The sequence below is a fragment of the Thecamonas trahens genome (genome assembly GCF_000142905.1).
Source record: "Thecamonas trahens ATCC 50062 unplaced genomic scaffold supercont1.12, whole genome shotgun sequence".
Taxonomy (NCBI): Eukaryota; order Apusomonadida; family Apusomonadidae; genus Thecamonas; species Thecamonas trahens.
In genome coordinates this window covers 218,479-232,758 of record NW_013657668.1, presented here as the reverse complement: position 1 = coordinate 232,758, position 14,280 = coordinate 218,479, and the positions used below count along the sequence as shown (strand labels likewise).

The 14,280-nt window shown below is 63.9% G+C and overlaps 6 protein-coding genes across 6 annotated transcripts; 3 read left to right on the top strand and 3 right to left on the bottom strand.

Moving 5' to 3' along the window:
* Nucleotides 1-121: 121 nt before the first annotated feature.
* AMSG_03263 (dehydrogenase/reductase member) lies at nt 122-942 on the bottom strand (the record flags this gene model as incomplete). The annotated part of the gene is made up of 1 exon (XM_013904653.1): nt 122-942. Exon 1 carries the CDS (start codon nt 884-886, stop codon nt 122-124), a length of 765 nt encoding a protein of 254 aa, XP_013760107.1. The 5' UTR covers nt 887-942.
* Nucleotides 943-1,426: 484 nt separating this feature from the next.
* On the top strand, nt 1,427-3,097 carry AMSG_03262 (uncharacterized protein; the record flags this gene model as incomplete). Its single annotated transcript, XM_013904652.1, has 1 exon — nt 1,427-3,097. The coding sequence occupies one exon, from the start codon at nt 1,427-1,429 to the stop codon at nt 2,897-2,899; it is 1,473 nt and encodes a 490-aa protein (XP_013760106.1). The 3' UTR covers nt 2,900-3,097.
* On the bottom strand, nt 3,009-5,732 carry AMSG_03261 (uncharacterized protein; the record flags this gene model as incomplete). Its single annotated transcript, XM_013904651.1, has 4 exons — nt 3,009-3,936; nt 3,999-4,897; nt 5,092-5,674; nt 5,728-5,732. 4 exons carry the CDS (start codon nt 5,730-5,732, stop codon nt 3,009-3,011), a joined length of 2,415 nt encoding a protein of 804 aa, XP_013760105.1.
* A 648-nt stretch (nt 5,733-6,380) lies between these two features.
* AMSG_03260 (endo-alpha-mannosidase) lies at nt 6,381-7,786 on the top strand. Its single transcript, XM_013904650.1, has one exon. The coding sequence runs from the start codon at nt 6,437-6,439 to the stop codon at nt 7,595-7,597; it is 1,161 nt and encodes a 386-aa protein (XP_013760104.1). The 5' UTR covers nt 6,381-6,436; the 3' UTR covers nt 7,598-7,786.
* On the bottom strand, nt 7,445-9,540 carry AMSG_03259 (uncharacterized protein). Its single transcript, XM_013904649.1, has one exon. The coding sequence runs from the start codon at nt 9,415-9,417 to the stop codon at nt 7,675-7,677; it is 1,743 nt and encodes a 580-aa protein (XP_013760103.1). The 5' UTR covers nt 9,418-9,540; the 3' UTR covers nt 7,445-7,674.
* Nucleotides 9,541-9,864: 324 nt separating this feature from the next.
* On the top strand, nt 9,865-14,177 carry AMSG_03258 (uncharacterized protein; the record flags this gene model as incomplete). Its single annotated transcript, XM_013904648.1, has 1 exon — nt 9,865-14,177. The coding sequence occupies one exon, from the start codon at nt 9,865-9,867 to the stop codon at nt 14,077-14,079; it is 4,215 nt and encodes a 1,404-aa protein (XP_013760102.1). The 3' UTR covers nt 14,080-14,177.
* Nucleotides 14,178-14,280: the final 103 nt, after the last annotated feature.

Below are 14,280 nucleotides of genomic sequence, written 5' to 3'. Positions count from 1 at the left end.
TGCAGAGAAAGTGGGATCAGGGTGCCTTTTCTGGGATCTCTGGGATCACCGGTACCTGTATGTAGTGATGATGCTACAAGTGGCGATGGTAAGTACAGCCTGCGGGATTTGTGGGGCACAGCTACGGCGGCGACGGCTGGTGCGGAAAGGCGTTGAGGAAGCGGGCGTGAGAGGCGGCGTGATCGCGACCAAAGTCAGAGTCTGCGGCATGCGCACCCCAGTTGGGGACCGAGCCGTCGGTATCGGTAAGGCCAAACTCGGTGGCAAGGCCCCACGAGGCAAAGACTCGCCCGTTTCGCGCCGCCTTGGCGTCGGCGTCGAGGGCGGCGAGGGCGGCGATGCCACGGCCGACAAAGATGGGCGTCTCCGAGTGGGCAAAGTGCGGATCGGTGGCAATGGCATCGCGCCAGGTCTCGCACGTCACACCAAAGTGCTTGAGAACGGCCTCAGAGCGGAGGAATCCAGGCGTGACCGCCACAGCACAGATGCTCGACTCACGCAGCGATTCGGCGGTGGCAAAGGCGAGGCGGATGACTGCATTTTTGACGAGATCGTAGAAAAGAGCCCCGCGAAAGAAGCCACCGGCGCCGTCCGTCACCTCGACCACCAGCGGGTCGGTGCCGAGCCGGAGGAGAGGAAGCATGGCCTTGGTGGTGATGATGTGCGAGACGATGGCTTGGTCGAGCATGGCCCGGCCCTTGCCAACGTCCAGTGCATCGATGGCTGTGCCCCACTGGGCCTTATTGTCGCCGCCCCAAACGCAGTTGACCAGTAGATCGAGGTGGCCCTTCTCCTTGGTGATCCTGGCCACCAGCTCCGCCACCGCGTCCTCATCCTGGTGGTCGACCACCGCAGCCAGTCCACAACCTCCCGCAGCCGTCACCATCTCTGCCGTCTCCTCGATGGTCTCGCTCTTGCCACCGCCATCCTCTCCTTGGCTCGCCTTGCTTCGCGATGAGCGACCCGAGCAGTAGACGCACCACCCAGCCTCTCCCAACGCCAGGGCAATACCTCTTCCTCCTCCACGAGTCGCCCCAGCCACCAACGCCACCCTCGTTTTCTCGCTCGCGTCGGCCATCACCTTGGACAAGCGAGCCGAGCTTGAGCTACTTGGCTGCTCCAGAAGCGTAGCCGTCTGCTGTGGTCAGCTGGCAAAGTCAACTGTTAGAGACGGGTGCAGAAGACGATATCTGTGGCTGTCTGTGGTGACTGTTCGCTCACACGACATCGCTGCCTGTCACCACTGGCCCGACACGACGACGACGACGATGACGACGATCATGACTACGATTACGACGATTACGACGATTACCACCTCGACAACCACAACCACACAGCTACAGCCACCCACCCATAGCCACCCATAGCCACCCACTTACACTCACTCACTCACATTGCAACTTTGGCCAACGTCCACCTCCTGGTCATGACCACCCCTGCTGCCCTGTTCCGGGCGTGGCTGGTTGTGGTGGCTGCCGACGCGAACCAGAGCGCCACTCTAGAGCGGGCTACCGTCTTTGACGCCTTTGCCAGCTATGCTGCTGCTCATGGCTACGATGACTTGCCAGTGGCGGTGGCAGGAAGAGTCATTCGAGCTGCCTTTCCTCGTGTCGGTACTCGCCGTCTTGGCGCACGGGGCAAGTCCAAGCATCACTACACAGGCATCGCCTGGCGCGATGGCTTCCCCGCAGCATCCGACCTCCCACCACCCGATGATCTTCTCGACATGTGCCGCAAGACCGCATCTCATGCACCAGCTCCTCCAGCTGCTCATGCTGATCGGGTGGTGGACACTGGCGGCTCGTCCTGGTTCCCGGAGCTGGTCGCCGCCGCTGCCGATGTCGAGGCTGGCGAGGCCAGCCTTGTTGACGCCATCGTGACCGTCCGCACCTCGGGCCAGCTCGGTGGTCTTGCCGCTATAATCGAGGCCGAGCTCCGCCGGCGGAACGAGATGTGGGCGAGTCTTGCGCCGGGAGCTGACGTCGCCGAGGCCATGCAGGCCGCAGAGGAGCGGGTCCTGGCCAAGCTGCTGAGCGCGCTCATACCCGACGTGACCGACCCGGAGCTGGCGACGGCGTTGGCCGTCCTTGGCCCGGCTGTCGACGCCATCACCGCCGCCATGCGCGCCGCCACTCTACCAGCAAGCGGCTCGTCATCGTCAGATCCAGTCGCCGGCTTTGACGCTGCCGCCCGCCGCCAGATCGCGCTCGTCACCCAGGCTGCTACCGTGGCCACCACCATCGCCGACGAGCCGCTCATGGCCCGGCTCGACGCTCTCCTGACGGCCGTCGACTGGGCACAGATCTCGCAGATGTGCATGTGGTGCCTTGCCATGCCGGATACCGCCGTCCGGGCTTTTGCCACCGCCACTGTCGACCTCGTTGCGCAGCGCGCCCCGCTTGCGGCCTGGGCCGAGACCACTGCCGAGTTTGTCGGCTCTATCGGGCCTGTCAACTTTACCGACGCCTCTCGCCGCTTTGTCTCGTCATGGGTCTTCTTCACCGACTCGGTCATCCGCGAGGCGTCGCTGCTTCCGGACGCGGCTCGCGAGGCTGATGCCGTCAACGCACTCGCGGCTCTCCTTCGCCTCGCCACCGAGTACGTCCTGTATGCCATCGAGTACCGCAGTGCGATGGAGGCCCGGTCCGAGTCGCAGAAGCGGCCACGCGGCGTCAGCAGCAACGCCAGCAGCGACAGCGACAGTGATGACAAGACCGAGGACGACAAAGGCGGAGCTGCTTACAACAGCGTGCCGAACGACAACAGCGAGCCGCTGCCGCCACCATCGAGCAAGCGTGCTCGCCGCGTCCACCAGAGCAACGGCAGCCAGAGCCGCGATAGCTATGGCAGCGACGATGACCACCAGCAAGAGCGAGCTAAGCGCGCTAGACACCATTGATGGCCCACAGACTCAGACTGAGACTTTGCGCGAGTCGCAGTGGCATATCAGGTGGGGCGAGCTCGAGCTCGAGGCCACCACCGTTGCGGCCAAACCTGCCACCGCCTCGCTACTGAGACGGAACCGATCTGGCGCCTCGGCGCTTGGCATTGTACACTCGGGCCTTGACCTTGGAGTTAACATGAAGCGCATCAATAGCATGCGGGGGGAGGACCCGAATGCGAGGCCCTGCGAGGTCCTGCGCAGCGGCAGTGATGACAAGCGCGATCTCGTGCATGAGCTCGCGCGATGCAGCGGTGGCCTCAGGCGGCTCGGAGAGCGCGGGGTGGAGGGCGAGGTTGAGGCGCATGCCCGACATGTGAGTGGCCTCAGCATCAGGTGCAACCTGGTGCATGAGCAGGCCAAAGTCGAGCGTCTGCTGTTTTTCCAGCTCACAGCTCGGCATGTAGCGGTGCATGTACTCGAGATCAAGCTCGGGCGAGGCGTAGACCGCGTGCAGCGTGCCGTAGAGGAGCTCCAAGACCGGGACGGGCGGAAAGGCAGGAAACGAGACCGGCGCCTCGGCGAGATGAACTGCACCGCTCAGCGCCGTCTGGGCGGTGAGGAGGAGGAAGTCGAGCGAGGGGTCGAGAACGTGCTGGGCGGTGACGGCGGCTCGGATGGCATCTAGCGCCTCGCTGACGGTCACCACTTGGTCGATGCGCTCGACGGCGACGCTTGGCCCGGAAAAGTGGTGAGCATCAGCCTTGGTCGAGAGGAGCGAGAACCTGGCCACCATTGACCGCGCGAACGCAACCTCGTCGTCGTGGTCCGGCGCCATGCCGCCAAAGTGCGACGCCGTGGCCAGCTCAAACGCATCGATGAAAGCTTCCAATACACCCGAGAGCGAGAGGCGGAGAGGCACGCTTGCAAAGTCGTCGAGCCCTGGCAGCCCCTCCAGCGCGGCGACGGTCCGCTGGAGCAACGGAAGCAGCGTTGTTGCCGGGAGGACCTTGGGCAAATTGATGTAGACGGGTACATCGAGGTGGAAAAGGGCGCTGAGAATGGCATCCCAGCCCGAAAAACACCATCGTGCGGATAGCCGCCGCCAGGCGGGCACGGACGCAGCGGGTCGAGCTGTGCAGCCGCGAGCGGCGAGATGGCAGCCACAACCTGGACCATCAGCTGGTAGGCGGTCAGCCGCGGGAGACCGGCAGCGTTGACATGGGCTGTTTCGGCCTCGGGCTTGAGCGCGAGGTCGTCGACCAACGAGGCCAGGACCTCGAGGTTTGAAGCCCAGAGGCCAGGCACACCCAGGTTGATGGTCGACGGCTGGACAGGAAGAAAGTGCTGGCCCGACGGTGTTCGCTGGCCGCCGGCCCGCGCATGGGCTTTGTCGAACGAGCTCAGCAGCGCCGGTCCGATCGAGCACGCCAAGAGCAGGCCCCACGGCGGCGTCGGAAGTGGCGGATCAAGGCCCGATTCGAACGCGAGCGGACCAAAGGTGCAGCCGTCGAGCGAGGCCAATGGAATGCGGGTGAGCCATGGTGCAGGGCCCGAGCTGCTGCTGCCGTCAGCGGCAACAGAGTAGATGGCGCGATCAGTGACAACAAGCACGACATCATCGAGGCGGCCGACCGAGTCAATGGTGGCGACGGGCCAAGCCTTGATGAGCCGCTCGCGCGGAAGTGGAGCATTGCCCATCGCCACGTCTAGATACCGCAGATGCGGCGCGAGCGTAAGCGCATCACCGGTGATCCGCGAGCCAGCCGGCGCACCCAGCGGATCAGCAAGCGGATAGAACCGACGGAGGCGCGCCACACCCAGCAGCTCGCGAACAAAGAACAAGAGTGGTACGTCATGGACTGGCGTGGCGGCAACTACCCGCTTGGCAGCGGCGACGGCGTGCGGCCGTGAGTACGGCCCGAGGACGTCGGCGAGGAGGCCCGGTAGGTCTGGGAGCCGGGCCGATGATGATGGCAATGCCTCCATGGTCACCCGTGCCGAGGCGACGACAAGCTGGTGGAGCGCGTCCAGGCACCGATCGGCAGTCTTGTGGGTGTATGGGTGGAGCGAGAGGAGGTCGACGACGGCTGAGACAAAAAGTCTGGCAGCATGGTCTGCGCTGCGTAGTGGGCCTCCAGGGGGAGCCAGGCGAGGAGGAGAGCCTTGGAGGCGGTGAGTGTGAGCTTGCCGGAGCGGGCCGACTCGACGACGACCCGAACGCCGCCTGCGTTGACGACCACCGACGATGGGATGTTGTAGATGGCAAGAGCACGAAGTCGGGACCCAAGCGCAGCGCGACGCGGACGAGAGGCCCGGCGAAGGACTGTGCCAAGGCCACGAGCGAGCAAAAGCAGAGGCGAGTGGCTGATACGGGCCGGGTCGAGATGGCGGGCTATCTTTTCCAGCCGCCGCCGCAGCATGTCAGGATAGCTGACCGAGGCGGCGACGATGAGAAGTTGTGGCGGTGGCTCGGAAAGCTGCTCAATTGAGTATGCGTCGACAGCCTCGCAGTCGAGGCCCGAGCTCTCGCTCGAGCTGACTCGAACAATCATTGGCGGAGGAACAAAGGCGTCGGCTGGATACGAGAGGACAATACTGGTCCACACCTGCTGTCCGTCGTGCTCAACGAGCCGAAACCGGACCGAACCGTCTGCTGTCTGTCCCTCGCATCCGCCAACTGCATCGGCCAGCGCCAGCTGGAGATCGAGCGTGCCGGCGGCGGTGGCGGAGGCCTCTGCAGCGAGGGTCTTGCGGCGGGCCACAAGGCGCTCGCGGGCGGCAGGCCATCGGCTGTGGCGTCGTCCGCCAGACACGGCTATATTGCCTCCAACATCGACATCGACGTCATCGAGGTCGGAGACGTCCACCGGTGCGTGGGCGGCGAGCGCAGTCGGGCAAACGAGAGTAAGCAAGAGGTGAGCAGGATCGACAGGCGCAGCATGGCGGAGGCGAACAAGGGCGAGATGGGAGTATGGCGGCGGCAGGGCGAGCTCAATCCAGGCGGGAGCAACTGCGCCATCTGCAGGCTCGGGCGCACGCGACGGAGCTGCCATTGTCAGCGACGGCGGGTACATCAGCGGCTCGCAGTGGGTGAGGGAGCAGAGGCGGGCCGAAGCGAGGAGGTCGTCGGGCGAGGGTGGCGGTGGTGGTTCGTCATGTAGCCCACGGTGGAGCAAGCAGCACTCTGCATGTGAGCTGCTCTCCATGCCCAATAGCAGTACGTGGGATGGTTTGTGTGGTTTGTGTGGTGTGGTGTGGTGTGGTGGTTCGTGTGTCGGAAGGGGGTGGTGGTGTGGTGGGTGAAGGGGGTGAGGGCGGCGCGATGGCACTGCCACATCGACCACACGCTGCACACCACACGCTGCACACCACACGCTGCACACCACACGCTGCACACCACTCCCATCTCTCTCTCTCTCTCTCTCTCTCTCTCTCACACACACACACACACACTCACACATACTCACCTCGCTCTCTGATACTCTTGCAATGCAACTGGGCTGGGCGAGAGCCGGCACTGCGGCGACTTGGGTGGCGGTGTGGCTGGTCGTCATGGTGGTTGTGGTTGTGACCGTGGCTGGAGATGGCATGCCGATGGCGACGGGGACCGAGTTCGGGGCAGAGGGTGAGACCGATGTGGCCATGGCAGAAGTGATGGCTGATGGTGATGGGCCGGGAGTCAACACCTCGGTCCATGCCTTCTACTACACGTGGTATGGAGACGAGGACCAGGCGTTCCACCACTGGGATCATCGGGTGCTGTGCCACTGGAACGAGGCGCTACGACACCACCATCCGTGCGGCCATCGCTTTGCTCCGCCTGACGTCGGCTCGCCGTACTATCCTGCACGCGGGCTGTACAGCTCGGGCGATGCTGCTGTTGTGACCGGCCACACCTCCGATGCAGGCAAGGCTGGCATCGGTGTCCTAGTCTACGGATGGACCGGGCAGGCGTCCAATCCGCGGGCCGTCGACGGTGAGGGAATCAACACGGACATCATTGTAGACGACGTGCTCCGCGCTGTTGAGACCTCACACGTTCCAGTCCAGATCGCTTTTCATTCCGAGCCGTACGAAGGGCGGAGCCCGGTCTCGTTTGCCGACGACGCCGAGTACCTCGCTGCCCACTACTTTCATTACGACTCCATCTATCGCATCGATGGCCGACCAGTTGTCTACGTGTACGACTCGTACCGATCGCCGGCCGTTGAGTGGGCGGACGTGCTGGGCAAAGGTGGCTCGCTGCGGGGGAGCGATGCCGACGTTTTTGCCTTTGGCCTCTGTCTCGATCGCGGCTGCGTGGCTGAACTTGCTGCGGGCGGCTTTGACGGCTTGTACACCTACTTTGGCTCGGACGGATTCAGCTACGGTTCGTCTGTCTCCGAGTGGCCGGAACTTGTCAACGAGGCCCATGCAGCCGGCCTGAAAGTCTCTCTCTCGGTTGGCCCGGGCTACGACGACACCCGGATCCGGCCGTGGAACAGCGCCACCCGCAAGGACCGCGACAACGGCAAGTACTACGTACGCATGTGGGAGGCGGCACTGGCTTCAGGCCCAGACTATGTCTCGATCACATCGTTCAATGAGTGGGGCGAGGGGACACAAATCGAGCCGGCCGTCGCACGCGAGACGACCGACTACACCTACGTCGGCTATGGCGACAGATACCTCGAGCTGACGGCTGAGTTTGTGGAGAGATGGAGCAGGCGCTGACCCAGTTCCCGGCACATCACCAACCCACGTACGTACAGTTGCTAGCGCACAAGCTCAGCTGCCAAGGCTGTATCTCCTCATGGGTCCCGCATGTAAAACAGCAGGTAGGCCGACGGACCGCCGACCCGTGTGGGCGAGATGGAGCTCACACGCGCGTCGTCAAAGAGGAACCAGCTGTCGGTGTCTGGCGACCGAGCGTACGCGGTGTAGTGACCACCGCCAAGACTGCCCATGTGGTTGGAGACGGCAAAGAGCGAGTAGGTGGCAGAGTGGCCCGACGACGGCGCCTCGGGTGCCAGGTACGAGCCGAGGTCGAGGCCGTCGAGCGGAAACGTGATGTTGTTGGTGAGCTTGGAGCGCCGGAACGTCGACGCTGAGAACCGCTTGAGGTGGAGAACCATGATAGCTGGGAGCCGAAAGAGGCCAAGCTCCTTGGTACTCTTGCGGTGCTTCTTGCACTTGGAGCAGTAGTACTTTTCATCGCCGTCGAGAACCTCGGCCTCAGTAAAGGCCTCCAGACACTGGCCGAGGGTGAACGACTCTGTCGACGACGAGAGTGCCGACGAGCCGTACGCTCCTCCGCCCCACCCGGTCCCGTACCGCCTGCTTTGCATCGATGTCCGTGGCGCCTGGTTCGTCACCGGAATCGGGAGCGAGATGTCAAGAAACGGATCAAAGGCTTGCGAGACTGCCGAGCACGACATGCACGTCACGGTCGAAATGAGCTGCCCGCGAAAGAGATCAGTAATGATTGAGTCGTCCCGCGAGACGTGGTAGTCCCAGATGAGCTGCGCCTTTTGCGCCACAGTCAGCCGCTCATCATCGTCGAGTTCGGCGTAAGGCTTGGTGCCACGAACCCGGTTGAGATCCTCGTGCAGGCCGTCGAGGAGGAATCGGAGGAACTCTTGCGAGTCTTGCTGCGAGAAGCCCATGAACCGCGGCGCAAAAGCTCCGACCTCGCGCTTGAACGACCGCGGTGCCACGCAGCTTGCTCGTTGCTGCCACATCTCCCGCAGCAACAGGCCAAACGCCACTGCGAGCTGGCCTTTGGTCTTGAACGCCGTTGTGTTGATTGCGCTCCCCACCTCGTCCGAGAGGAATAGGTTCCGCAGCGGACCGCAGTTGGAAAGACACTGCAGGATCGAGTTCATGAAGCACGTGTTGCCCAAGTTTGACAGCCCGACCTCGCCGCTGCCGCGCTCGCTTTCTCCCACTGCCTTGCTCAGAGCGCCGGGATCGGCCTCGTCCCGCCGCCGCTGACGATCGGCTCGCGACGACCGCGACGGACTCTCAGCAGCGTACCACGGCGTGCCTGATGTACGCCCCATACCTCGATCAAGAGCATAGCCGGCGCCCGTCCCGATGCCAGCGCTCGACGAGAATCGAGAGCTCGACCTAGAGCTTCGCCCGCCGGCTGCCACTGCTGACGGCGGCGGCGCGTACCCACGGGCATACGTCGGTGATGTCTCCACTGACGTCAGCACCGGCGCAGTCGACCGTCTCGTTGTTGCTGACGTTGTCATCCGCTGCCTGCTCCGGTCTTGGGCGGTGAATGACGAATGTGATGATGTTGAGCCGTGTCTGTACGGGGCCGAGGTGCGTGCCGCCGATGCCGTCGACGCCGTCGACGCCATCGACACATGCGACGAGAGAGAGCCACCTACATGCTCCCTCCGGCGCCTCCGCTCCGGGTGAATGCTACGTCCGCCTCTCATGTGGCTGTAGGTCGATGCAGGCGACATCGACGGCCGCGGCTGTGGTGGTGTTCCGTGGACCAGCCTAGGCCGTCTGTGCCCAGCCGAGTAGCGAGTGTGTGACATCAACAACTGCGGGCGTAAAGGCGGATTCAAGGCGTTACCCGCCAGAAAGTGTGTGAGAGTGCAAAGAACAAAAGCGTCGACGAGGTATGTCTACGTTGCGGACTCGGTGGCCGTCGCAACCAGAGCGCGGTGTGCCCGAATGAACTCGCTTCCTGTCGGTCTCACCGGAAGGCGCCAAAGTGGGGCCGAACCATCGAACAAACGCCCACCGAACGAATGAACAGGTTGCGGATGACCGCCCGGCAGGACCGACAGCACTTTGTTCGTTCGCCACCGACGTTGGCCACTGACGACAGCAGAGTGTGGGGCGGTGGTAGTGGCAGCGGTACGGCGGCAGCAACGATAGCGCTAGTCACCCCTCTTCCTCCTTCACCACCGTCCCACTTTTTGTTTGTACCTCCCGTCTGTACCTCCCGTTTTCACCTCCCTCCCCCGCCTCACTTCTTCATGTCGCAGCAGTCCAAGGCGCCGGACCGCATCCGCATGTCTGCCGCGGCACGTTACGTGGCTACCACCAACGATCTCGAGTCGGACTTGCTGGTCTCGGCACGGCGTGGGGATGTACTGACGCCGTCGATGGTACTCAAGTCGGATGCGTACCCAGGATCACGGGCCTGGGGCCTCACACCTCGAGTCTCTGGCGCGCCCAACTTCCGGCGCGCCTATCAGTTTCCTCTCTTTGGCGTGGCCCAGCCGACGGCGGCAGGCATGCGCGCAGTGCTGCGGCTTGCCGCCGCCCGCTCGGGCATCATTCACTGGGTCAATCTCCGTGAGGAGGCCATGATATACCTCAACATGACGCCGTATGTCCTCCGCTCCGCCGACGATCCGCTCGCCAACCTACAGAATCTCCGCGGAATCTCGGCCGAGCGGCTGGACGCTCTCGAAGCCAAGCTCAAGGCCGATGTTGTGGCCGAAGCCCGTCGCTACGGCTCGATGATTCTTGTTCACAAGGAAGTAGAGCCTGGAAGGGTGCTTGCCATGTGGGAGCACGTCGAGCTGCCGTCGCCCGATGCCGACGTGCTGGGCGCCGTCACCGGGCCGACCTCCATCCTTACCTCGGCCGAATTTGTTGCCGTCGTCCTCGCGCAGGTTCCAGGCATCTCACTCTCATACCATCGCATTCCGCTGCCACCGATGGCAGTGCCCGACTTTGCGGTCTTTGATGCCCTCGCTCGCGTCATCGAAGCCGCATCCGACGCGCCCGGTGCCGCCCAGGCCTTGGTCTTCAACTGTCAGTCGGGCCGTGGACGGACCACGTTTTCGATGGCGCTGGCCAAGGTCATTCTCAAGCTCCGTGCTGGCGTTGGCCTTGCCACCCCGGTCGAGATGACGCCCAAGTCGTCGTACGCACCCGAGCTTGCCTCGTTTGGCGCCCTCGGTGACTCGCCACCAGGCACGCCATCACTTGCGTCGCGGCTCAAGACCTCGGTCTCGCTGACCGGCGGCATGGCCGCGCTTGCGGTTGGCCCGTGTTCGCCGACCGCGGCCGGCGAGCAAGGCGAAGACCTGGCCTTTGGCGCCGTCCCGAAGCGGCTTCTCGGTGCTGGCCTCGTTCGCTCGCCGTCGCTCGACTCGGCGCTTCCAGAGTCCACCCACCCGGTCGCGGTCCCGCACGACCGCATTTTCGGGCGTGTTGTTGAGCAGCAGGCCGGTAACTATCGAGTTGTCCTTGCGCTGGTCCGTGCACTGGCGATCGGTGCGCGCGCCAAGACCTTTGTCGACGATGTCGTTGACACCACGGCAGAGCTCGTCAACATCCGTGAAGCCGTGCTCGTGTACAAGGCCTCGTCGCCGCCTGACCTTGAGCACTCGCTTCTCTTTCTCCGCCGCTATGTCATGCTCATTGCGTTCTCGGCTTACTACATGGAGTTGGTCGAGACGCTCTCGGCTGGTGGCACCTTTCCGCGCCAGATCTCGTTTGCCGACTGGATCAACGAGCACCCCGAGGTCCGGCATGTCTACTCGTCGCTCGACACCGACTCGGTGGCAGCGTTTTTCGTGCCGGCTGACGACCTCGACGCAGACTCGCGGGCACTGGCTGCGTCACTGGAGGCTGGTTCCGAGGTCGATCCTAAGCTCGCCCGCTCGCTCGTCGCGGGGCGCTCGGGTTCAGTTCTCTCGGCGTACTCGATCCTGCGCCAGGACGTGGTTGACGTGGGCGTGACAGCGGCCAGGCCAGGTGCGCCACCGCTTAATGTCGATGCCAACTACCGCCCGCTCCTCGCAGACGGCGAGGGGCGGGTCGGCAGGAGCTCGTTCCAGATCCACGGCTGCGCACAGACGTCACAGCCGACGCTCCGGTCGTTGCTGCGGTCAGTGCTGGTGGCGACGCACGCGGGGCGGATCAATGTTGTCAACGTCCGCATGGAGCCGTTTGTTTACATCTCGGGCGTGCCTTTTGCGCTGCGCTCGTTTGACGCACCGCGGCAGGTGCTCATGGAGATGCGCGGCATCTCGGCTGAGCGCCTTCTCGAGGTTGAGGCGCGACTCAAGGCCGATGTGGCCGATGAGGCGGCCTCGCTCGGCAACAAGGTTCTGGTCCATCCGGGCGAGTCTGTGGCGCTGGCAGACCTGCTCCCTGACGGGACCTCTCTGGTCACGCCAGCAGAGGCCATGGCCCAGCTCCTCGCCGAGGGCTTCAAGCTCTCGTACGAGCGACTGCCGCTGCATGTTGGAACGCTAGCTGGCGAGGACGAGGAGGCACTCGCGTCACTCGAGGCCCAGGCGAAGCTCTCGGCGCTGTCGACGTCGACCATTGCGTCCGTTCTTGCGGGCCAGATCAACTACACAGCGAGGTCGTTTGACGACCTGGCCATCGAGGCCGTCGCTGCCCGCAACGCTGGTGAGCACCTGCTCTTGATTTCTGGCCACGGCGGAATGCGGACGGCGGTATGCATGGCAGTGGCTGGTCTTGCGGCAGGCATCGAACCTGTTGAGCTTGTGCGGCCCCCGGTGGCCAAGGGGGCGCCGCAGCCCAAGTTTGCCAACCCGCAACTGGTGAAAGAGCTTGTGCGGCTGCTGCCGCATGGAAATGCAGCACTCGAGCGTGCTGAAGAGTTCTTTGCCGCCGCCGCCGGTCGGTCGCTGCGGTCGATCATGTGGTCGTTCCTCGACGAGCTGTCGGAAGGAGACGACGAGGATAACACCGCCACGCTGCTGAGGTTCAAGGCACGTTACTCGATGGACTTGTACCTCAACCTTATCTGCTTTACCGAGTATGCCGCCTTTTCGGGCACCCGAGAGCGCACCTCGTTTGCTGGATTTCTCAACTCTTTGCCCGAGGTGAGTGGTCTGTTGTCTGCGCTGTGGAGCTCGGCGCGGCGTGAGGGCGACGACGTGCTCTTCTCACGAAGCGACTTTGAAAACCGTGCCAAGGTCGTGCCGAGCTGCCGGACCGGCGTGGTCTCGTCGATGGACGACCACGCCGGGGTGGTGGACGCTCGTGGCGGCACTGTGCTTGCCGGCGGCATGATCATGAAGGCCGACCATTTTCCGGGTTGCCAGAAGCAGCACATTGAGCTCAAGCTGACTGGCGCGCCCAACTTTCGGCATGTGGACGCCCGGTACCCGATCTACGGCGTGGGCATGCCGACCGGCGCGGCGCTAGTTGAGGTCCTCTTGAGGGTGGTGGGTGAGGCCGGTGCCTCTGCGCGGGTCCATTGGGTTTGCCTCCGCGAAGAGCCTGTCCTCTTCCTCGCTGCCAAGCCGTTTGTTCTCCGCGAAGCCGGTAACCCGTTCCGCAACCTGCAGTCGCGTGGCATTGACGAGGCCCGACTCGAGGCGCTCGAGCTGAGGCTCCTCGACGACGTCCGAGCTGAGGCCGAACTCTACGGTGCCCATGTCCTGGTCCACGGCGAGGACGAGACCGGCGATCCGGAGCTCATGGGCATGCTTCTCTCACACTGGGAGGCCGTCGAGGGCCCACACACCATCGCCACCTACCGTGACCTGTTTGCGTCGCTCGAAGAGTTCTCAGTTGACTTTTTTCGCGTCCCGGTCACCGACGAAAAGGCCTTCCTAGCCTCGGACCTGGAGCGGGTGGCAGGCATCGTCGCCGACGCCTGGGGCTGCGACGGACTGCCGGAGACCATCCCGGCCGACCGCGACGCGCTCCGGTTCGTGTGCCAGTGCCAGATGGGCCAGGGCCGGACGACCCAAGGTACCGTTGTCTGCCACATGGTCATCCGCGCGCTCGCGGGTGAAGCCGACGCTGCGCATTTGGATGCGGCTTCGGGCGACGAGTCGGACGAAGATGACAGGTCTAGGCACAACCTCGCCCAGCCGCTCCGCCCGCTTCGGCGCCACTCGTCGGTCGAAGCTATGCGCGCCGGCGAGTACGCCACAGTCCTCGACTTGGTCCGGGTCCTCGGTCCGGGTTGGGCTGCCAAGGATTTCGTCGACACCTCGATCGACGCCTGTGACCTGGTCCTCAATCTGCGGACCTCTATCCACGACGTCTACCTCCTCTCAGAGACCAACCCGCGCTACGTGGGCAAGACGCTTGACTTTCTCGAGCGCTACTGCGTCTTTGTCGTCTTTGCTGCCTACCTTCTCGAAGCTGGCGCTACCTTTTGGCACGGGCCCGACTCCCAGCCGTTCACCCGTTGGCTGGCTGACCGACCCGAGGTCGTGGCGCTCCTCCAGAACCCGCGCCTCTAGCCATGGGCCTCGTACAGAGCCTTGCTTGTGTGTGACCATCCGCAAAACAAGAACCCCATCGTTTTGCCGTGAATGAATCGCCTTCTTCGGCCTCGGTACAAAATTTGTGCAGCTCGGACCGCGCCTGACACCCGCTCACATGCAGCGGGCGTCGTCGGGCGGTGCAACGGTAGCGGTCGCCGTCAGCGACGACAACCACCT

What these genes read in the sequence shown, in the direction of transcription:
- AMSG_03260 (XM_013904650.1), top strand. Translation starts at nt 6,437, where the DNA reads ATGGTGGTTGTGGTTGTGACCGTGGCTGGAGATGGCATGCCGATGGCG.
- AMSG_03259 (XM_013904649.1), bottom strand. Translation starts at nt 9,417, where the DNA reads ATGTCACACACTCGCTACTCGGCTGGGCACAGACGGCCTAGGCTGGTC.